This window comes from Lepidochelys kempii, chromosome 8, assembly GCF_965140285.1.
Source record: "Lepidochelys kempii isolate rLepKem1 chromosome 8, rLepKem1.hap1, whole genome shotgun sequence".
Lineage (NCBI taxonomy): Eukaryota > Metazoa > Chordata > Testudines > Cheloniidae > Lepidochelys > Lepidochelys kempii.
This window is the reverse complement of record NC_136387.1, coordinates 52853859-52878135: the sequence shown is the minus strand read 5'-3', so window position 1 is coordinate 52878135 and position 24277 is coordinate 52853859. Positions and strand designations below refer to the sequence as shown.

The window sequence follows — 24277 nt, the reverse complement described above, 5'->3', positions numbered from 1 at the left end:
TGGGAAACCCATCCACACTGGCCTGTTGGCGTTTGGCCTAAAGGGCGCGGGGTAGTGTGTGTGTGAGACATCCCAGAGAGACCACAGGCCCTCCTTTTAAATGGCCAACCCACCAGGCATTGCTTGGTTTGGGATAGGAGGTCGCCACAGTTCGAAAGCATTGTAATGAATGCAGAAGAAGCAGAACTCCACGTGCCCCTAGGGCTTACCATGGCTGCCTGCAAGCTGAATGCTGTTGCCCAGCCGCGTGTGATGCAGTCAATCAGTATAAAAGGCAAAATGCGACCTTGTACAGAAATAACATGTGTTAGGTACTATGAATTGCTTGTTTCACTGAGAAACAGTCTCCCCTTTGTTCTCTAAAATGTGTCTTTTAAACTTCTACCCTCCCTTTTTCTCCTCCCACAGGTGCAAATGTTTCAACGCGCCACCTATCAACTCTGTCCCAGAGGCTGGCCCAGATTAGATGGTGGAAACAATGCACTTGAGAAGACATGTTTGCAGAGCTTATGCAGTCCTCCCACACTGATAGGGCACAGCTGAATGCATGGAGGGAAACAATGGCAGAGTCCTGGAAAGCGTTCAGTGACCGCCATGAGAACAGGCAGGATGCCATGCTCAAGCTGATGGGGGAGCAAACTGACATGCTCTGCTGTCTGGTGGATCTTATGAGGGAAAGGCAGCAAGAGCACAGACAGCCGCTGCAGCCCCTGTATAACCGGCCTCCCTCTTCCCCAAGTTCAATAGCCTCCTCACCCAGACGCCCAAGAACACGAGGGGGGAGGCTCCGGGGACCCACCCACTCCACCCCAGAAGATTGCCCAAGCAGCAGAAGGCTGGCATAGCCTAAATTTTGATTTGTAGTGTGGCCTTGTCCTTCCCTCCTCCCCCCTGTCCCACCCCACCCGGGCTACCTTGTGTTTTATCTCCCTGTGTTTTTAATCAACTAATAAAGAATGCATGGTTTTGAAATAATAGTGACTTTATTTCCTCTGCAAGCTGTGATGGAAGGGGGGAGGGCGGTTTGCTTACAGGCAGTTAGAGTCAAGAAAGGGGGCGGGTAACATCAAGGAGAAACAAACGCAACTATCACACCGTAGCCTGGCCAGTCCTGAAACTGGTTTTCAAAGCTTCTCTGATGCGCAGCGTGCCCAGCTGTGCTCTTCTAATCGCACTGGTGTCTGGCAGTGCGAAATTGGCCGCCAGGCGATTTGCCTCGACCTCCCACCCCGCCATAAACATCTCCCCCTTACTCTCACAGATATTGTGGAGCACACAGCAAGCAGCAATTACAATTGGAATATTGGTTTTGCCGAGATCTAACCTAGTCAGTAAACTGCGCCAGCGTGCTTTTAAACAGCCAAATGCACACTCTACCACCATTCTACACTTGCTCAGCCTATAGTTGAACTGCTCTTTATGACTGTCCAGGCTGCCTGTGTACGACTTCATGAGCCATGGCATTAAGGGGTAGGCTGGGTCCGCGAGGATAGCTATAGGCATTTCAACATCCCCAACAGTAATTTTCTGGTCTGGGAAGTAAGTCCCTTCCTGCAGCTGTTCAAACAGACCAGAGTTCCTGAAGACATAAGCGTCATGCACCTTTCCTGACCATCCCACCTTGATGTCGGTGAAACGTCCCTTGTGATCCACCAGTGCTTGCAGCACCATTGAGAAGTACCCCTTGCGGTTTACATACTGGCTGCCCTGGTGGTCCGGTGCCAAGATAGGGATATGCGTTCCATCTATCGCACCACCACAGTTAGGGAACCTCATCGCAGCAAAGCCATCCACAATGGCCTGCACACTTCCCAGAGTCACTACCCTTGATAGCAGCTGGTCAATGATTGCGTTGGCTACTTGGATCACAGCAGCCCCCACAGTAGATTTGCCCACCCCAAACTGATGCGCGACTGACAGGTATCTGTCAGGTGTTGCAAGCTTCCAGAGGGCTATCGCCACTCACTTCTCAACTGTGAGGGCTGCTCTCATTTTGGTATCTTTGCGCTTCAGGGTAGGGGACAGTGAGTCACAAAGTTCCATGAAAGTGGCCTTACGCATGCGAAAGTTTCGCAGCCACTGGGAATCATCCCATACCTGCAAAACTATGTGGTCCCACCAGTCTGTGCTTGTTTCCCAGGCCCAGAATCGCCATTCCAAGGCATGAACCTGGCCCAACGCCACCATGATGTCCCAATCGCCACATGCCATGCTTCTAGGAACGTCTGTGTCCATGTCCTCATCGCTATCGTAATTGCGTTGTCGTCACTTCCTTGCCTGGTTTTGCAGGTTCTGCACATACTGCTGGATAATGCGCGAGGTATTTACAATGGTCACAACTGCAGCAGTGAGCAGAACGGGCTCCATGCTTGCCGTGCTATGGTGCCTGCACGGTAATCCAGGAAAAAAGGCGCGAAACAAAGGAGAGCAGAGTTGCAGCGGAAGCAGCGGTGTACGGTTTACGATGGCTTTCAGGCCTTCTGTATGAGTTGCAGGACAGCAGAGTTTTGCAGACCTACTGCACTGTCTGCTGCAGGAAAGCAGGAGAACAGATTGGCAGCGAAAGCAGTGGTGTACGGTTGACGATGGCAGAAAAAATGCGCGAAACGATTGTCTGCCAGAGCTTGCATGGAGGGAGGGGCGACTGACGACATGCACCCAGAAATACCCACGAGACTGTTTTTGCCCTATCATGCACTGGGAGCTTAACCCAGAATTCCAATAGGTGGTGGAGACTGTGGGAACTCTGGGATAGCTTCCCACAGTGCACTGCTCTGAGAGTCGATACTGGCCTCGGTACTGTGGATGCACTCTGCTGACTTTACACGCTTAGTGGGGACACACATGATCGACTGTATAAAATCTTTTCCGAAAAATCGACTTATATAAATTCGATATAATTTCGTACTGTAGATGTACCCAAAGTTGCATCCATGCTAAGAGGTTTATATGGGTATAACAGTACTTATATTGGTAAAGCTTATGCCTTTTGGGAATCAGCATAAGCTGTACTGGTATGACTGTATCCACGCTAGAGCTTATACTAGTGACAATCCTCAATGACACAGCTATATCCGTATAACTTTTCTAGTGTAGATCTGACCTCTTGTATAAAAAATAATTTACTTGGATTTCTTTTCTGTGAACCAAAGAGAAAATCTACTGATAGAGCCAAAATGTTAAACATTAATGGTGTCTTTCTCTTAATCAAGTGAAAATATAAAAAGTGTATAGCTGCTATTCAGCTATCAATAGGAATGTTTTAGAACCTGAGCTCTTAATGATTGGATCTATTGAAGCCATGGTTGTTGCTTGGGAGTTTGTGTTTAGCATACAGACTAGAACTCTGAAGACTGTTCATTTGAGACCTGATCAGAAGTCAGAGGAGTATCTTTTAGCATTCCCAAATACCAGTCCTATAGCTGAACTATCAGACCTTGAACCTTTCTAGTCAACAATTGTGTGCTGTGCATCCAAGATAGAGGAAAGGATTCTTTGCATGCAAAGCAGAGGAGTGAGATACCAAAGAGGCAATGTTCAAAGTGAGCTGGAGGTCAGAGGAAGTGAGTCCTGGCACTTTTTCTACAGCAGGAGCTCAGGATCACCACTTTCTTTTTTTAACTGGTTCATTGACACGGAGGGAGCAAAAAGTAATTGTGAGGTGAGGAACAAAGCATAATTCACAACAAAGTACAAAAAGACAAAAGAGTAAAGTAAAAATTGCCCTCTGATTCCACCTCGGCGAGAAGTGAGCGCTCCTGGTACTCCACCTCGGCGAGAAGTGAGCGCTCCTGGTACTTTGCCTCGGCGAGAGGTGTTGCATTACTGTGCTCTGATCAGCCTCCGGAAACATCACATCCCCTTAAGTCAAGTGACCACTCTTCTTGTTGCTTTGGAATCACTGCAGGAATGCGGATATGTCCTTTGAAAGCTCCGTTTCTGACAGCGGCATGCTTATCTGCTCCAAGACAAAGCAACCATTACTGTGGAATGCTGTGTGTGTGTGTGTGTGAGAGAGAGAGAGACGAGGGGGAGAGAGGGTCTGCTGCTGTCTGAACTTACAAGACAGCATGCTGACATGCTCTCAGCCCCCCCAAAACCCACTCTCTCTCCTCCCACATACACACAACACACTCCCTGTCACACTCCACCCCATCCTCCCACCCCCATTTGAAAAGCATGTTGCAGCTACTTGCATGCTGGGATAGCTACCACAGTGCACTGCTCTCTGTGGCCGTTGCAAGAGCTGCTAATGTGGCCACGTCAGTGCGCTTGAAGCGGTCAGTGTGGACAGATTGCAGCGCTTTCCCTACTGCACTCTACAAAGGCTGGTTTAACTCAAAGCGCTCTACATCTGCAAGTGTAGCCATGCCCCTAGTGTGGACACAGTCTATTGCTATAAAAATGCTTATTCCAGTATAAGCTTACTCTCCTTTCCATACTGGCATAACTGCATCCACACTAGGGGCTTGTGCTGGTATAGATAAAGTGGTACAACTTTTGTGTGTAGACAAGGCCTTTGTGAGATCCTTGGAGTGTCACCAGGGCTCTGACTACCGGTATTTCTTTTGTGAGTCTATGAATGATTGCTATGATTTACACTGCTCTGTATTGGCAAGATTGACACAAAGCTCGACTGTTCTCAGATCAGTGGCCCAAGTTGAAACTAGCTGATGCCCAGCTTCTGTGACAGAAAGCAGATGCACATTCACTCAGGCCTGTTCACGTGCAGGGGAATCTACAAGTTAAGGTGCTGCAGGTATCTGAGGTATAAATAGATCTTTAAATGATAGGAGTGATACAACACATTAAGCCTTCTGTTCTTACCAGCCAATATGAAACAGTATGGTTAACAGAGTTAACGACATTTTACAGCCCCTTATGGCAGCATGGAAGAGCTTTATCATGTCCTGCAGAGAGGTGTGCATGATGGGGGATGACAAATGGGCCTTCACCATGCATTAGACTTAAGGTGATAAATCTTCATAGTCATGGCTTGGGATTACCTGGGCAACTCCCATTGTACGTCAGTGGGATTTTCAGGGTGAAATATGAAATCTTTGCATATCACTTTGAAACGTTACCCCAAAGAATGTTTGACCACAACTTTAAATAATGTTTCAGCAAAGCTGTCCAAGGAATGGTCTCATTTTGGGTCACAAAGTCAGTCCCTATTTCTAGAGCACTGCATGGGTATAAAATTTGTATCTGCATCCGATCTGCAAAAATGGTCCATGGATGCAAATATCTGCAGATCTATAGTGGATATCCGCAGACTTTCAGGGCTCTGCCTATTCTGCATGGCAGAGACAGTGTATCTGATTTCTTGGAAGAGTGAGGGGTCTTGGTTTCTTTCTTGAACATCGTCTTCTATTTGACACATACACAGATGTTGCTTGGAGTCAGGGGGATCCAGGCCATCTTCTACTTAGTGGTGTATGTTGTTGTAATGTGAAGCCTGTCAAGATTTGGGAGATGATGGAGAACCCCTAAAACAATTTTAAAATGTCATTTTCCGTGACCCCCCCTTTCCAGTTACTGTTGGCTAAGAGATATGTGCATATGGAATGTTTTCTCTTCAGAGTTATCCAGTCTCTCCTCTTGCCAGATTTGTCACTTCCATTTTAGTGAATTATAGTGTCCCAGACACCTCAGTGAAGGAATCTGGCAGGCAGGAGGCTGATTCTAAGAAGAAAGTTTTCTCTCTCTGCCACCAGCAATGATAGGAGGAGAAGATTAGAAAAGGCATGTGACATTTATATGGGGGTTTGCCTACATCGCTGAGAAAAGAAAAGGACCATATTTCGCCTTGATGTAATCAGTAGGATTTGAAATGACTTATGCCAAGACTCGCATGGTCTTACATTCCAGATTCTTTGTGGGAGTTTATTGGATTAAGTATACATGTCTTTTTCTTTCAGCATGTTGTTCAAACTAACTTGTGTTTTCTAGAGAAGCAGGCTGAGCTATCTTATATTGACAAAACACATTAGTCGTCGTGCAAAACATTGGAAACCTGTTCCCCTGCAGTGATGCTGTTAAAATGAGTGTGTCTGCAGCACAGCTAGCATCTAATGTGTGTAGCCTTTGTTTTATCCAATAAGACCCCTTTTTTTGCTTTTGTTTCCTAATTAGGGAGGAAGACAAGAACATATTTGATTACTGCAGAGAAAACAACATTGACCATGTAACCAAAGTCATACAATCAAAAAAAGTGGACGTGAATATGAAAGATGAAGAGGTATGGTGAAAAAGTAGCCCAATGATCCTGTGCTGGTTTTGTGCTTTATTTCACCACCCCAGACCTTTTTCTAAATTCCCAATTTAGAATTGTTATAAAACAAGTGCTAAATAGTTGGCCAAACATCTACTGGTTGAGACAGCAGTGTATTCCATTTGAAAACAAATAGTAATTCCATTCCAGTTTCAGCTGGGATTTTAGTAGTATCGATTTACTAACAATAATGCCATATCAGTGCCAGGATGCTTCCTTCTTGCAGTATCTTGAAAATGCCAGCTGGGACTCAAAGTAAGAGCTTAACAGAGCCATATTGGTGCCCAGTAGCCCTTTCCCCTTCAGTACAATGAGCTTGGTTGAACAAAAGTAGGAAACAATGGCTTTTTTGTTTGGAATTGGCCAGTGAGTGTTGTCTGCCAGTCCATTCAAGATAAACTAGTCTGGGCATGTGTGATTCCATCCAGAGCTACACAGCCTTAGACCAGAAAGGCTAAAGAGTACTTAATATTGGAACTTGTCATTGTCTCTTCTCGATTAGCCAGACAGAAGGCGAAAGTATAATTCTAGATTTGTCAGCTTGACTAAAAGTGTGACCACCATCCAGTGCTTTTCCTGTTTGTAAGCCCTTGAAGAAAGAATCAGAGTCAAAGCAATGTCACTAGGTCCCACAGCTGGGAAAGAACTAACATGACCTTGACTAGTAATTTGACAACAGCATCAAGAAGGAAATGAGTATCTATATTATGAATTGGTCTTATTTTTCCATACAGATATTTATTGTAAAAGAAAACACTTGAATGGACACATACACTTCTGTTGTTCAATCAGTCTGTAACTAATGATCTCCCATCTTTATCACATTGGTTTGAACCCTTATACGCTGCCACCTAGCCCTGCTCCATAATACATACAGCTACCTTTACCCGCTGCTTCCCAGTGCGTTGTGTTTTGGCGAACAGATGAAGTGCTTACACATTCATAGACTGAGACGCTACAAATTCAGTTGGGTTCTCCTGTAGCTCTAAGCAGATTTCTGCCCTCTGAGCCATGACAGCCCCGGCTGGGGCTCTGAATGCTGATGGTAGGGCCTTTTATTATTAATCAGGAATTGATGTGAATTAATTTTTAGGGGGAAAGGAAGGGAGGGTAAAATCAGGGTTGGAATTTCACATCATAGATTAAATGAACTGAGACTGTTTGCCACGCAGAAGCACTATAACAACAGCACCACGGAGCTCCATCAATCCTGCTAGTGACTACAAGTTACAAAGTTAAACAGCCAGTGTACGTTGCAAGCCCAGAAATAACAGAGCTGCTCTCACTAACTGCAGTGTAGTTTAGTAATAAAAAAATCGCTTTTGAGATCTTGTAGTATGAGCAGTCAGTGTATTGCTTTATTCTGACTGAAGGGGCACTCTTTTATATTCCTCATCCTCCAGAAGCTTATAGCTCCCTGAAAGTTCCCCTTTGTGCTAAAATTTCCCATCCTTTGTTCTCAGCCAGAAGTTTGTTATTTGAAAAGATCACAATTCCTTTAAAAGTTTGGTATAATTTTCTGGGGCCATTTCCGAGTTAGCACAGTGTAAAAACTTATGGCCTGACTGTTAGCCACAAGGCTGCTGTAAGTTGTGGTGAGGGGCTCTGGGACACCCCTACCTGCTGGAGATCAGTACTGGATTTACCATGGCGCCAGTGGCTCCATAGTGCTGGGCCCAAGCTCTGAAGGGGGCCCATAACACTCACTTCCTCCCCTCTTTGCAACCTGAGCCTCAGAGCAGCAGGGATCCAGCATGGGAGCTGAGAACCCACAGCACCCTGGGACCTGTAGTTCCTTGGCCAGCTTCCTGCCTACAGAGCCAGCCCTGGAGCAGGGAAGGAACTACATTTCCCAGCATTCCCTTGGTAGTTATCAACAGGAAAGGGTGGGGGAGGGAGTGGGGAAGCTGTGAGACCCGATGTACCGTAGCTTGCTGTGAATGGAGAGCTGGCTGCTAGAAGGGGGTGGCACTGTGAGTAGGGAACAAGTATGCCCAAGGAGTAGAAGGTTTTGACCCAGATATCTCCCTCAGAAGACTTCCCCAGACTGGCTTAGGGATGCTGGTGTGACCTTGCCTGGCAGCCCCCAAAGAGGGAACTGGGTGGACTAAATGGACAGTACACTTCTCTATCTGAAGCCTAGTAAGGGAGGTATTTGGATCCCACTAGAAGTTAAAATGATAAGTAAGAAAAGGGAGGCTCTACTAGAGGACCTGGGAAACTTTAGGTACAGTACAGGAGGATTTCCACTTCTGAGCCATGGAAGCAGAAATCGGCTTTTTCTTTCCAGATTTCTCTAATATTTAGAAAGGAAATCTAGCGCTTGCCTTCCAGATTTGAACATCCTCAAAATTCAGGAGTGTTCAAGCTCAATTTAAGCTGCTGTTACTTCATTTCTTCCCAATCAAATATCCTGATCCACTGTTGTTTGCTGTAGAAAAAGTAGGATAAAATTGAGTAACAAATGCTGATATCTTCCCAGTGCTAACTAGGGCTGGAATTGCTGTTTTCAACAGCCATTACCATTTTTTTTAGTTTTGTTTGTTTAAAAAGAAGACCGTAATATTGCTTTGGTAAATTCCCCACAGAAACGAAGAGTGGAACAAAAGAATAACAAAGACACCTCAACTTTTCCTCATTTATGTAGAACAGTCTTATAATATGGATATTATTATGGATATCCTCCAATCACACAAGCTGAAAATTGTTCCCCTTTACTGCAGTTTTGTAACCATGCGGGAACCAGTCTTGTCTGTGTTCTGTGCACATCCAAAATTCCTACAGAATTCAGAAGTGCCTTGCTTTTGTGACCATACTACCTGATATTTTCAGCCCTGGTAAACGAAGCAGGTTTACATTTAGTAATTGGGTGGGAAGCCTCTCAGAAAAAGTTAGGTGCTGTAGGTGTTGCTTATTCACTCGGTAATGTGAGACCTTCCGGTTACAATAGTAAACCAGTGCAGCATAGAATGCACTTTGCTCCTAGAGTCTAGAATGGGGTCCTTTGCTTCTACATACAGCCCATTAAAGACAATGAAAAGACTCCCACTCACTTCAGCGGGCTTTGGACAGAACTGATTATACACAGGGTAACTCCACTGTCTTCATAGGGTCCTGGTCCCACAACGGAGGGGGGCCATGTGAGCTTGTTGCAGAGCTGCTGCTCAGGGATGGGAATCCCCTGGAACTCCAGCCTCCAAAATCATTGAGGCTACACTTTCTGCTCGACTGTGTGCTAGCTGAGGGGTGCGTGGGAATTGGTGGCCTCTGCTGCAGGAGATGGGCATCTCAGGTACTTAAAGCTATGGCCTAGAGGAGGAAGTACCTAACTGCAGAGTCTGCAGCTGCCTAGGGTCAGCGCTGACGATTTAGAGTTCATAGTGCCGCCATTCCAAGATTCAAGCATGCTCAGCCTTGGAATTGCCACCCCTCCTTAGACGAGTGGCTACAGCTATCTAAGGCTGGCCTCTGGCAATTGGCCCTATGGCTGTAGCCAGAGAAGCTGCAGGTGGCTCTGTGACTACTGGGGGCCATTAAGCTAGGAGCTGATAAAGAAACTGGAGTTAACCTCAAGGAACAGAGATCATCCATAGGAAAGGAATGTCAAGGGAAGCAGGGAAAAAGGAAGCAGGTCAGGTTTGCAGGGGAGAATAGCATCCCATGTAGAAGGGAAACAGGCATGGGAAGAGGTGGTGGTGACCAGGTACTAGACTAGCATGTAGATGGGAGCAGAGGGAGAAAGGCTGGTGACTTCAGGTTCCCAGGAGCTAAGTCCTCACTTTGGGGAAATGGTGTTTGCAAGTGGCTTGCTCAAATGGCAGGATGGGTGCTGAGGGAGGCATTTGTCAGAATTAATCAGATATCTGCTGGCTGTGAAACTTTATTGAGCTGAGACCAGAACCACATACAGTGATTGGTGATATAGGGTGGTACTAGAGACATGGCTATAGAAGATCTGAATGAGGAAAGAGATAAATCTGTCAGGCGTTTCCCCTGATCACTTTGAAAGGTCTGCTCACTGTGGACACTGGTAAACCCACATGAGTGTACAGCTCAATGAGAAAAACTGGGGGCTGAGGGAACTGTGTAATATGGCAATGCATATAGTCATGCAGAGGTGTGTGATCAAAATGAAAGATGTCTCTGAGATTCAGTACCGGGTATACTATGACACCAATGGCCCTGCCCACCAGGCCCACACTCAGAGCCCACAATGACTACATGGGGGCCCACAAATATGCTTGGCACCAGGGCCCACAAAAGGTTAATCAGGCCCTGCTGGAGGGCCCCAGCTTTGGCTGAAAGCCACCTTTGCCCCATCTTCAGATGAAGTGAGTATATCTCAGTTGCAGTTGAGGATGCAACCCAGAGTCGTTTTCTTCAAAGGAGATGCATCTTTCAGTGAGAGAAGAAATGTGTAGAAATTACGCAGCTCTTTGCATATGGCAGTTAGTAAGCATTATCTACTATTCATCATCAAGAGGACTTTTCAACACCGTATTATGAAATCCTTCTCTGAAGCCTTGTCTACATTAGAGAATTTCACAGAAAAATTGTACTGGTCCAAACCCCAGGATAGACAAGACTGGCAGCTTCAGGCATTTTGACCTTCTTGTTGGTTATACATACAAGTGCTTTGGCAGAGCATTATGAAGTTTGGTTAGCATCCATCTACCCCGTGATTGGTTCTAAATGGTACTATTAGTCCCCCATTTTCATGAATACCAAAATGTCACTATATTTTTAATGAGCTGAAAAAACTGCTGTTTTTTTAAAACCACATTCCTTCTCCACAAGCTGGAGACTAATTTGTTTTCTCTATCCTGCAGCTCAGCTGAAATCTTTTAGAACATAGTATCTGTTGAACCTTTGGTAGGCCAAAAGCATATGCAGACATACTCTTATAATTTTATTAATCATTTTAGTGTTATGGTGCAAATGTGTGCAGCCAAGTCCAAAAGATACATCTCTTGTGCAGCTGAACCAAGCTGACACTGTTGCTTTAAATGGATATACATTTGAAATGTTTGCAGTACTGTTGTAGTCATGTCAGTCCCAGGATTTGAGAGAGACAAGGTAGGTGGGGTAATATCTTATATTGGACCAACTTTTGTTGGTGGAAGGGACATGCTTTTGAGCTTCACAGAGCCCTTCTTCAGGTCTGGGGAAGATAACCTAGTTTCCTGGTTAACAGAAGTTGGTCCAATAAAAGTTATTACCTACCTTGTATCTCTCCTAAATTTAAAATGGAAGTGTAGATATATGTAAATAAGCCCAGCTCCTAAGGAATTTACTTGTTATGGAATAGAATTTGCTTATACAGTGCATAATTTTGTAATGAATCTGTGCACATCCTTTTCTTGTATGAGTTTTTAAACAGTTCAGTTTTTTTCCACATACTTTATTAATGTTTATAATTATATCCTCTCCATTTTGTGCAAATAATTCCTACCAATTTGGAAATACAAGATAAAAATCTAGTGACATGTACATAACGTGAGAAGTCATACTTATTACAAGCAAAACGATTTCAGAATAGGGTGCTAGAAATGAATATGTTTTAAAAATCTATGCTAACCACATCTACTAGAATATACCATATAGAATTTGTCAATTTTAAATCTAATTACATACACAGTCTTCTCATGTAAAGAAAAGAATAGGTTGTTTTTTCTCAGTTCTCCAACAAGAATACTGGCTAATAGTTCAGATACAATAAACTTTAGTTTGAATTAAGCAAAGTCCTAGAGGATTATATAAAGTGTCTGATGACAATTATTATGTATAGGCTCCCATTCACTATTTCTAAATTGCCTGAAATTCAGCAGCGTAGGCTGTGTTGGTTTAAAAGATATAGGCACAGATGAAAGCAACTGGTTCCTTGTATACAGGGTTGTATGCAAAGGGAAATAATAAAGTAAAGGATAGGGTCACATTTTAGCTACTTTGTCACTTTGGAGTTCATGGCATATCCTGATAGGAAAGAGATTTTGGTGCCTTTTTAATAAGAACACATTTCCAGATTTATTTTGTTTTTGTTTTATTTTCAAAGGCATTGCAATCTTCCTAGAATGTGTCCTCAGCTTTTATTTTATTTTTGTTTTGGAAACTTGTGTCAAGGGCACCTAGAGCTTTGGGTAGAAGCATCCTTTTTTATATTATTGTAGAAATCCAAGTAAACAAATACATGTTTCCTCTGCACTGTGTTTAAGCAGGTGCAAAGCCTTTAACAAAGAGCATCTGCCTCATGCCACCGTAATCCCCTCTCCTGTATTGAGAGCAGTGTCAGTGTAGCCATGCTTCTCTGAAATTGTCCATGCAGGGTTGGAGCCTTAAATGTAAAAGGATCATGTTCCAGCTCCCAACATAAATAGCTCCATGGTATTTTTAGGAATGATGGGAAAAAAATGTTGTTTAAGAACTATTGCATCTTTCTTGACTCCCCACCCCACCCCCAAACACACACACACTCCGTTTTCAGGTTTATGAAAGCAGTTAGAGTCCAAATCAGTTTTATGCTGAGACATCCATTCAGTTTGGCTATAGTCCTCTTTGTCTCTCTGGGTTGATTGCAATGAAGACTATTCCCCTACATGCTTCTACTGGACTTGAAAAAAAATATTTGAGAGATAACCCATTCTCCCCCACTTTGTGTTTGAACAACCTGTGATTCATGGTGGAACAAAATTTATATGCTGTTGGCTTGTGAAACTGCTACAGAAGCTGGCCAAGCTGGCAATGGTAATCCAAGCGAGACATGGAAGATTTAAGAGGCAGGGTCAATACACTGGTGCTAAATTTATGCTTATTATTCAAGACTTGAGGGGCAGAGAAAACTGCATCCTCTCAAATAACTTCTGCAACAACTGTGTATCCTCTGTTGTGCTGCTACAACAAAAAAATAGGCAACTTAGATTTTGTTTGCATTTAATTAAAGAAGGACATCACTACAGCATATATTTTCACATTCTGAATTACTCATGCCAATTTAGACACATCTGTGATTAAGCATTGCCCAATAAACATTGCTACCATAATGAAGTTGTGATGGAGGGGAGGAGACTCTCCAAGAAATGCGAATGTGTATTGTCTGGAAAATCCTCCTAGCGTGCAGGGTGAACTTGTGTAATGACTCTTATAAATTAACTACTGTACAGACTAGAAGATTTTACAGATTGCATAGCCGATATCCAAGATCCACACATTGCCCAGTATTACCACTGTTTACAACTGATATGGGAAAGGATATTCCCTAATGCTTTTCCTCACCTGTTTGAGGTTTCTTTGTCTACATTTCCTGCTTGATGATTTTCTTTACTACTTAAATCCACATTAAGCAGAGCACATATTCCTTTGTTTAAGATAGTACTGTTTGCCAACTTCTGCTATGGTTTGGAACATGCATTAATAACATTGTACAGGGAAATCTTATAACTCCACATACAATGTTGCCACACATTTTATCAGGATAATGTTGACCAGCAAATTATGAGTTTTCAGATGATATTTCACAGGGCATACTTTGTGTAAAGATTATCAAAATAGTGTGTAGGGTGTGGACACAGAGGTACATTCTGTCACAATTACCCAAAGTGAAACTGGCCCAAGGCTTTAAATCCATACTCTTGCAAAAAGCACAAGATTTTTAATGATTCCAGATGATCAGTTGACTTCAGTTTCTCATCTCATCCACAAGAAAGGATCTCCAGCAGCAGCTTCTTGGGCGTTGGTTTTGTAGTCATTCAGAACTGCTGAATTTACTGGATTGCCAGGACTACTGTTGCAATGTGTTGAGTGTTTTTTTTATGGTCTCATCCAAACCCAATTCTGGCAAAGTCACGCTCTTCTTGTTTTGAAGATAAGACAGAATCACAGAACAACATGATATAGGTGCATCCGATGAAGTGAGCTGTAGCTCATGAAAGCTCGTGCTCAAATAAATTGGTTAGTCTCTAAGGTGCCACAAGTACTCCTTTTCTTTTTATGATATAGGTGCAGATCTAGAACATAAATATTGGTTTAAAGGATAGAAATAATCATATTTTTGTCCTGTAATTGCATGGTATTATCCCACTACAATTAGATAATCACAGTTATGTTATACGTAAGAAGTAGGGTTGTCGATTAATCGCAGTTAAGTCGCATGATTAACTCAAAAAAAATAATTCTGATGAAAAAAATTAATTGCAGTTTTAATCACACTGTTAAATAGTAGAATATCAATTGAAATTTATTAAATATTTTTGTACGTTTTTCTACATTTTTAAATACATTGATTTCAATTACAACATAGAATACAAAGTGTACAGTGCTCACTTAATATTATTATTTTTATTACAAATATTTGCACTGTAAAATGATAAACAAAAGAAATAGTATTTTTCAGTTTACCTCATACAAATACTGTAGTGCGATCTCTTTATCGTGAAAGTGTAACTAAAAATGTAGGGCTTTTTGTTACATAACTGAACTCAAAAACAAAACAATGTAAAACTTTAGAGCCTACAAGTCCACTCAATCCTACTTCTTGTTCAGCCAATCGCTAAGACAAGCAAGTTTGTTTACATTTACAGAAGATAATACTGCCCTCTTCTTATTTACAATGTCACCTGAAAGTGAGAACAGGCATTTGCATGGGACATTTGTAGCCAGCATTGCAAGGTATTTACATGCCAGATCTGCTAAACATTCATATGCCCCTTCATGCTTCGGCCACCATTCCAGAGGACATGCTTCTATGCTGATGACACTCGTTAAAAAAAAATGCGTTAATTACATTTGTGACTGAACTCCTTGGGGGAGAATTGTGTGTCTCCGGCTCTATTTTACCCACTTTCTGCTATATATTTCATGTTATAGCAGTCTTGGATGATGACCCAGCACATGTTGTTCATTTTAAGAACACTTTCACTGCAGATTTGACAAAATGCAAAGAAGATACCAATGTGAGATTTCTAAAGATAGCTACAGCACTCGAACCAAGATTTAAGAATCTGAAGTGCCTTCCAAAATCTGAGAGGGATGAGGTGTGGAGCATGCTTTCAAAAGTCTTAAAAGAGCAACACTCTGGAAACTACAGAACCCAAACCACCAAAAAAGAAAATCAACCTTCTGCTGGTGTCATCTGACTCAGATCATGAAAATGAACATGCGTCAGTCCGCACTGCTTTTGGATCATTATTAAGCAGAACCCGTCATCAGCATGGATGCATGTCCTCTGGAATGATGGTTGAAGCATGAACGGACGTATGAATCTTTAGCACATCTGGCATGTAAATGTAAACAAACCTGTTTGTCTGAGCGATAGGCTGAACAAGAAGTAGAACTGAGTGGACTTGCAGGCTCTAAAGTTTTACAGTGTTTTGTTTTTGAATGCAGGTATTTTTTGTACATAATTCTACCTTTGTAAGTTCAACTTTCATGCTAAAGAGATTGCATTACAGTACTTGTATTAGGTAAATTGAAATACTATTTCTTTTGTTTTTTTACAGTGCAAATATTTGTAATAAAAATAAATATAAAGTGAGCACTGTATACTTTGTATTCTGTGTTGTAATTGAAGTCAATATATTTGAAAATGTAGAAAACAACCACAAATATTTAAATAAATGGTATTCTATTATTGTTTTTACAGTGCGATTAATTGAGTGATTAATTGCGATTAATTTTTTTAGTCTCTTGACAGCCCTAATAAGAAGTATTCATGGGAACTTTGCATCTTGTAAATAAAGTGTTTCTATCTCCTAGAATAAATGTTTATAGCACAGAGAAATTTGGATTACCCGTCCAGTACAAATCCCACATCTAAAGTGTAGTGGATCAGAGATTAATTTAAGATGCTTTGTCTATCAGTATTTACTAATCTGTTAAATTCTACTCTCCTCCTTTCAGTCTTTCACTGTAATGTTGAGTGCAGGAACATTAATCATTAAATGATACTAATGTGGGTATCAATGTAATCTGTGCTTCCATAGAAAGTAATTGTGAGAGAATTCATTCTAATTCAAGGTTAATTAGTGTACCATTAAAATAATGTGTTACAAAAGTTAATTACTTGCTGGGTCAAAAAGTGTGGTAAAAAGCTGAATGCCTAATGTCTGAGATCACATTTCCCGACTCAAAATAATGTTCTAAATCTGCCACCCTACTGAAAAATATCCAACATGAAAAGTGAGAGAGATTTAGTCACTGGTGTCTTCCTATCCCCCTTCTACTAGTAAATTTTTGACACGGTGTCCATGAAATCTGGCGCATGGCTCCTATTAATAGATAAGTGAGCTGCTCACTTTGTTCCCCCCTGCAGTGTTAGAAGATATATGTCAAGGAATAGCCTGGGTTAACCGTATTTTGGTTTTGAAGCACCACAAGTGTGTTGGGTGGTACATGAGAAAAAGCAAGATGTTGTGAAAATGTCACAAGGCAGCATTATGATTTCTTGCTTTACCTCAGCATGAGTTTCAAAGATCCTTCTGCAGGCGTGTCACACGCCATATTAAATCTGGAGAAATTTATGTTAACAGGTAGTTTAAATTAACAGCTATAAAGTGTACACATTAAGCTGGAAGTACAAGTGATAGTCAGGGTAGAACAACTGCCATCTAAAAATATCATCTACTTTTTCTTTTGTTTAAATGAAGATATAAAAGATGCCAATTTATAACATCTTCTGTAGTTGATAGGAAATGTTTTAGTGCTATTCATTAAAAGGCTCTGTTATTGCTTTGGATGGATTTGGATTCTGTTCGTGTAGGTAACAAGATAACTGTTCCCAAGCTTAGTGGGAAGTGTGGCTATTGCAGTTAATAACACATGAAACCATAGCAGAAGAACTGTGTTTTGGTATCCAAATGTGAGCATTAAAAAAGAAAAAAAAAAAAGAGCGCTCACAGGCTGGGCAGTCCTGTGTTGAGATGGTTCTCAGAGATGAGCCTAAACCGAGACCCCAAAATAGAATACTCCAGATTTTGCAGCTATTCCCTATCCCTCTACAGGGCAAACTAAAACTCTGTATGTGGACACCCCCAAACTTTGGTGAGGTTCAGATCCAGATCAGGACTTCATGGCACAGGCTCATCTTCGGTTGGGTAGGTTGAGATGAACAAAGGGTGATGAAATTGCTCCTAACTGATGCATGCAGCAGTGCCCTTGCTAGGGCAGAATGCTTAGACATCTGCACAGCCCAATTTTCCATCCACCTCCCTTTCAACATCTAGTGCTCTGACTGCCACTCTGGACCCCCTGCCCCTTATCCAATCCCAGCCCCCTTACCATGCTGCTCAGAGCAGCATGTCTGGCTGCTGCGCTGCGCGGCTAGAGCCAGACACGCTGCCATGCTGCCCTGCATGAGCAGACAGCCCCGCCGCCCAGAGTGCTGCCCACGCCAGGGTCTAGCCTCCTGGGCCAGGAGCTCAGGGGCCGGGCAGGATGGTCCTGCGGGTCGGAAGTGGCCTGCAGGCTGTAGTTTGCCCATCTCTGAACTAGTCCGTCCTTTAATTGGGTGAATTAAGATGTATATCTCAGGAAGAGTTTGAATGAGATAGAAGGGGAGAAAAAGGCTTTCGTGAAGTGCTCCTTTGACTTAATTCCATCTTTTGCCCCAGACATTTGCTTCATCCCTGTTAAAACTGGCATAAAGCTGAGATTTGAGTTTAATGTGGAAAAAACATTCCATTCTCTGAACATGACAGCCTGCCCTGCCCATAGCAGCGTGTTAAGCTGCATGTCAATCAGCCCTCAGAAGAGTGCTGAGCTACTTATTTCCCATGTCCTTAACAGACAGTTGGATTTGAACATCCACTAGTGATTGCCACCCACCTTAGTGGAGGAGGAGTCATTACAAATTCTTTCTGGGGGTGTGCCCCGTGACTTCAGATGCAGAAACGTGTGAGGAAGGAAGAGCTTGGAGGATTGTAGAGTAGACAAAAGAAAATATTCAAATAAATTTTTCTCATCTGATGACACCTTGTTGCCCAGATCATAGTGACTTAGGCTGAGAGTTGCAAAGCCACCAGGGGATTTGGATACCTAGTTCCCATTACTTTTAATGGGAACTGAGGGTTCAAATGCCTTAGGCAGCTTTAAAAATCTTAGCCTTAAGAGCGTCCCTATTCCTGTTAAAGTCACTGGTGCAGAGTTAAACCCTAAAGCTGTCTAGAAGGCAGACCACATTCTGGTCTCTTGCTTTCTTCATTCTCCCTTACGTTTTTATTGACTTGAGCTGGAGTTTTGGGTGCAGAGGAGTGCAGAGTCAGGCCCTGTGTTGCCCTTCTAACAGATGGCTGATGCTCCTGACCTTGCTGTGTAAATGTACAAGTGAGAATGAATGGCACATTATAGGCCATTCTGATTGTGTTTTTTTTAATGTTCAATTTTTAGTTGTTTGTGATATCCAGGGTTCCAGTAGTAGGACTTTGAGTCTCTTTACAATAGCTTCAGCTGACTTCATTCTTTTTCTTTTGGATATTTCTAGGGCAGGGCTTTGCTCCACTGGGCATGTGACCGAGGACACAAGGAGCTGGTCTCGGTACTGCTACAGCATGCAGCCGATGTTAACAGCCAGGTAAGGAAGGGATGGAAAACTTGCTTTTTGATGGTGCATGGTGTTGTATCTTTACCAGACACTTCATACTTTGTCCCATCAGGATTCCAAAGCAAATTCTTTCAGAGTATTGAATATGGAGGAGGCCACCTAAAGCGATATATGTGAGACGAATATACCCATTAAAAACAGTTTTCCATACAACCAAATACAAAAACACAGTGAACCTTTTCAGTTGCAAGATGAAATTTCTTCCTGCAATAGTGTCTTTCACTTGCTGGTGATCAGTTCAAATCTGACTTGGGTAGGCGAGACCAGAGATATTTCCTATTCCTAGACATTTGGTGGCTTGGATAGAATGACTTGGTAGTCTCTAAAAAAGAAAAGGAGTACTAGTGGCACCTTAGAGACTAACCAATTTATTTGAGCATAAGCTTTCGTGAGCTACAGCTCACTTCATAGGATGCTGTAGCTCACGAAAACTTATGCTCAAATAAATTGGTTAGTCTCTAAGGTGCCACTAGTACTCCTTTTCTTTTTGCGAATACAGTCTAACACGGCTGCTACTCTGAAACTTGGTAGTCTCTGTCCAGTTCCTTAATATCCTGTAGTTTCAGCAGAGCGTCTGAAGACTGGAGAGTGAACTAAAGAAAATTCAACTGCAGGAAGAAACCTGTTTGCCAAACGGTAGAACACAATAGAACATTCATTTATTAGAAGGTACATTTCTTAAACAAAGCATTTTAAATGGTGCTTCAGATTATGTTTTAAATTTGACATTGTTACAAGTTGGATATAACTTTATAATGTAGATTGGATTTATAATCCTGTTGTAATTAAGGGTTGAACCTTGCTAGCTGTCATCATGTTCAGAAATAATTGTCAATCATGGTTCTCCCAGAACCATGATTGACAGTTGTTTTCCAATATGGTGGTTGCTTGCATCATTTCCCTGTCTAGTCTGTGTGTGTGCGTGTGTGTATTTTGAGAACTGTGCTAGCCCAAACTGATGATCTTTCAGTATCCCAATAAGTGCTTTGGAAATACTTCACATATGTCGCAGTAGTGCAATAGGCTATCCTGTAGGTTTTTTGACTCAGCAGTAACATTGTGATGGTGGAAGTAACTAGGTTAAGCTTTAAATATGTTTAAAAATTGTTTAAAATATTGGTACAAGCCCTACTATGGACAGAGCCGTGAAAAGGGTACATATTAAGAGAACTTGCTTGGTTCCGTTGAAATCAGTGGGAAGGTTTAGGCAGGGACCTGTGATTCTTTGAGCATATGATTCCTAGGTTTCTGTTATGCAGACAATTTGAGGATTTTTTTCAAAGATCCTTTGTACACCTTTGGAAAAAAAAGGTAGATTTGCGGAGGAGGGGTCAGTAATTATACTGAATGATGCTGGAGTTATGTCCATGATTTCCCTTGGTCCAAGATAAGACTGGACACCACACCTGCTATTCTAATCATGTGAGATATGTTAGTCTGTGAATGTTTGAAAATAGCATGATTTTGAGAGTGGGAGAACTGGGATTACATGTTTGCCTTTGTATTTTACCCTGTGACCCCAGGCGATATCTGGTGCTTGGAGTTCTGGAATAACGGTCCCTGAAAATTCATCTCTTTCTGATGGTTGTATCTCACATCTCTTCGTGCACCAAGAGAGTCTTTAGCTGTAAAAGTATGACTTGGGGAGGACTTCCTTAGCTGGAGGAGAATAATCTGTATTTTCTCTGTACTATCATTTTCTATTACTTTTTTCTCCTTTTTTTTAATGTATTACACACTTTTTCTAACCAAATTATTTTTGTCCAGTAACAAAAGTTTAATAATAGCTATAGAACGAAAATCAATCTTCGATTTTTTCCCCCACCAACGTAATAAAGGAGACCTTTTTTTAAAGGTCTTATTTTGCACATAGATGTATTCTCAGAGAAGGCAGACAATTCTTATGTTTTTATTTTATTTTCTCTCTCTCCTCAGCCTTCTATAAACTGTGATAACATTTTCAGGATTTCATGACCCAGTGTTTACTTTTTACATGGACCTTTTCCCTAAAGGAAGTACTGTCTAAAACCCAGGATTATGGGGAATTCTTTGGTGGAGCAACCAAAGAGATAGAAAAAAAGTTATGCTTCCAAATATGTCATAAACATTGAAGCACGTGCTCCTATATATTACCAAATGCACCGTCAGTTAATGTGTGGGTTGTAAAGAATTGGGGGTTAAGTATAAGGGAATCTCTAGTGACTTGCATTAGTGGAGCTATTATTTTAAGAAGATGTGCTAACCCTGGAAGTTCACATTCCAGACTACACATAGCTGTCAGTCTGCCAGGTTCCAACCTGGGGGACAGGCTTTGTAGCAACCTTGTACAGTACCCTACATGCCTTGAGATATCTTCCTGTTTCATTCAGACGTGCAGCAGTGTTAAATGCAGGCAGCATAAGACATAGATTTGGGAGCATGAGAGTGACAGCAACAGGGAGTAGAGGGGGAAGTTTATATGATAGATTTTTTTTTTTCCTTTTTATTTTTTGTCTGCAGTGTTTTTAATATCTTTCTAGGATATTAGAAAATAATACCCCCCCTCCTTAGCTGCTTCTGTGCTTTTTCATTAGGCAGGCACTGTATGTTTTTTTCCCCTCCTGTGTTTCTTATGTAGCACCAAGGTTATAGTATAGGGGTTAGAGCATGGGGGGACTGGTCGCTGGGACTCCTTAGTTTTACTGGTTCTAACATTAATTAGCTGCGTGACCTGGAGCCAGGTCTCCATTTTTCCTTTGTTTTTGTTTTCTAAATGTGAACAATAGCTATCTTTGTAAACACTTTGAGATTTCTGGGTGCTGTATAAGTGTAAATACTGTAATTGTTTTATTATTTTATTACATACACTGATGTATTTGAAGCAGGTAAGTGGGAAGAGAGTCCATGGTGCTGTTTGGTCCTGCAGTATGCACAAAGCTCCTGGAGTGCAGTAGTAGATTGACTGTCCTTTTTAAACAATGATGCTGTGGGTTTAAAGAGGCAGTTCATTGCTGTCCACTGAAAGCCTGCATCCATTGAGTTCTTTGATTGTCCATAATTAGCTTTAATAGTATGTTTGAAAAGAGGTGGTAAGTGATTGACATAGGGGAGGGGGGTGCAGAAACTCAACAGACTTCCCTGCTTTATGTTGAAAAGAGACGTTTATGTAATCAAATTACCTAAATCCTCAGAGCCAAAGGCCATTTCTAAGTGGGTGGTTGGGTGGTGTTTTGGAACTGTGCTGGAAACACCCAGAACCCAGAGATCTTTCCAAAGGCAGCTTCCCAGTGCTGAGACATTCCGTTTAGAAAAATCTGTATTTATTGAACAGTGAAGTAAAGGGGAGCCTGTTCTCAACATTGTAGTTGGCCTGTGTTATGCAGGATGTCAGCCTATCATCATAATGTCCCCTTCTTGCCTTAAAATGTATGAATGAATGAATCTGTTGATGAATGAATAAATGTTGGTGTTTTTCATCCATCTGTGAGTAAAGTGAAACATTCTATTTCTATTGAAACAGTCATGGCTTCCTTTTTGTAGGGTATTGTTGCTTGTAGAACGTGTTCTTTCTAGAACAGAGCTCTCAACATGGGGTTGCAAACAGGTTTCAAGAGATCATAACCACCTTGCTGTTCCCATATCCCTAATGGGAGAGGTGTCTTGGGGAGGTCCCAGTATGGAAAATAGAGTCCCTTGGAGTGGAAAAGTTGAGAACCACTGCTTTAGAGGATATCTTGCCTTGTCTTGTAAAAATAAGGAAAATGGAGATATTTGGAAAATGGAGATTTTGTACATATGAAGCATCTCTGCTGGAGGTCAGACCTGACTTGCCCTCTTTTACATGGGATGATGTTGTTTTAAAGCATATAGGTTTTACTCCTGTTCAGTTTCAAGAAAGGTTAGGTGAACTCTGATCTAATAATGGACCAAATGATAGAGAGCATGACAAACAGCTTTTTCATGATGGTAACATAAATGCAATAACAGCATTGGGGTTTTGCTGTTCAGCTGATATATTTCTGTACTGGGCAAACACTGGCTATATTGAGTTCTGAGAAATAGTATGTGTGTATGCTGTCACATAGAAATCAGAGGTTGTAGACTCACTTAGGTTAGTGGGAGGAAGCAAGATGAAGATCAGGCATGAATCTGTTAACACAGCAAAAATTCTGTACTTTTATCTAAAACTCCATTAGAGGATGGGTTGAATCTCATTACATGAGCTCAGGTAACGTCAGGTTGTGTAAAATTATCCCATACCAGAATCTCAGCTTTTGAGAAGCTCTGCTCCTTATAGTGTTCAGTTCTAAACTGGGTCCTAATCTGAGCTACTGACTAGGAGGCTTTATGCGCCTTTATCTGCCAGCTTTATGTCCTTCTCATTGACTTCATCATCCCATCATTTTCTCCATAGAGGTGTTTGTGTGTTGGAGCTATTAACCAATCTGTTCTCTTAGCTTTCTCTAGTCGGCAGGAAGTTAGGGGGCAGCAACACCATCCACCCATGAAAAGCCAGGACACACCAAAACAGGTTACCATACAAATCCATCATTAACTCATGTTTTTCAGGTTCTCCATTTAATTCAGTGTAAAACAGCAATACTGTGTTTTGCCACCGTGTGATAATGTGAGAGGCTGAAAGTCAGCAGCATGCCCGCATCCATTCTTGGAACACTAGAGAAGTGTTCTCATGAGGGAAGAAATACATTGGTTTCTCTGTAATGTAATAGGAAGGAGAAAGGAGGGAATCAGCTCTGTAGAATGCACCATGCAGTTGATTTTTGTTTTTTATCTAGACATTTATACCATGGAATTTGAGGCTGCATGTAGGTCTTCAGGGAAAGGTTTAATGTACTCAGAATAACCTTCTGGGTCTATCCTTTGGTGTCCAGTCCCCTTGAGCTTCCTCCTCCTCACTAGTGGAGGGGATTGCTCTTTCTCAAACCCAGGATAGTTAAGACAGAAATTGTCTTCCAGTTCTATCCCATGTTACATATGCTCAGAACTATCCAGAACATACATTCATCTGCTGAAATCTTCCATCTTTGTCCTATGCCCAAAGGTTAATTTAATTTTATGTAGAAAAGTTTGAGTAAAATCCTTTGGTTGTTTTTGAGTCTGGCCAAGTGTAAAATAAAGTCACATCTTTCCTGTTTAATAAATAAATAAAATCTGGCCACACTTTTAGGAAGGAGTATAGCAAAGCTGACTGGTTTGGAATTTGAAACTTTTATGCCTGTTTCCCTATTATGCCATAATTCTGGTAAACTTTGCAGTATTTGCATATACTTTCTCTTAGCTTTTCTTTTTTTTTTTTTTTTTAATTTTTGTATTATTATTATTATTACCATTTGAAAATTGCAGTGTTCTGAGTAAAAGATATTGGTGCCCACTTAAAGACGCACTGTCCACAAATGCACACCGCACTTTTCAAA

General features: G+C 41.8%; 1 protein-coding gene across 5 annotated transcripts in view; it reads left to right on the top strand.

Moving 5' to 3' along the window:
- The window catches only part of ACBD6 (acyl-CoA binding domain containing 6), a 149436-nt gene that overhangs the window by 64036 nt on the left and 61123 nt on the right, over window positions 1–24277 (top strand). For 3 of the 5 annotated variants that reach the window (XM_073356570.2, XM_073356575.1, XM_073356574.2), the window contains 3 exons: window positions 6136–6241; window positions 17266–17358; window positions 18744–18833. In XM_073356570.2, coding sequence (XP_073212671.1) covers window positions 6136–6241; window positions 17266–17358; window positions 18744–18833 — 289 coding nt within the window. The remainder of the gene's footprint in view (window positions 1–6135; window positions 6242–17265; window positions 17359–18743; window positions 18834–24277) is intronic. The other 2 variants (XM_073356573.1, XM_073356576.2) reach the window with 1 other exon arrangement.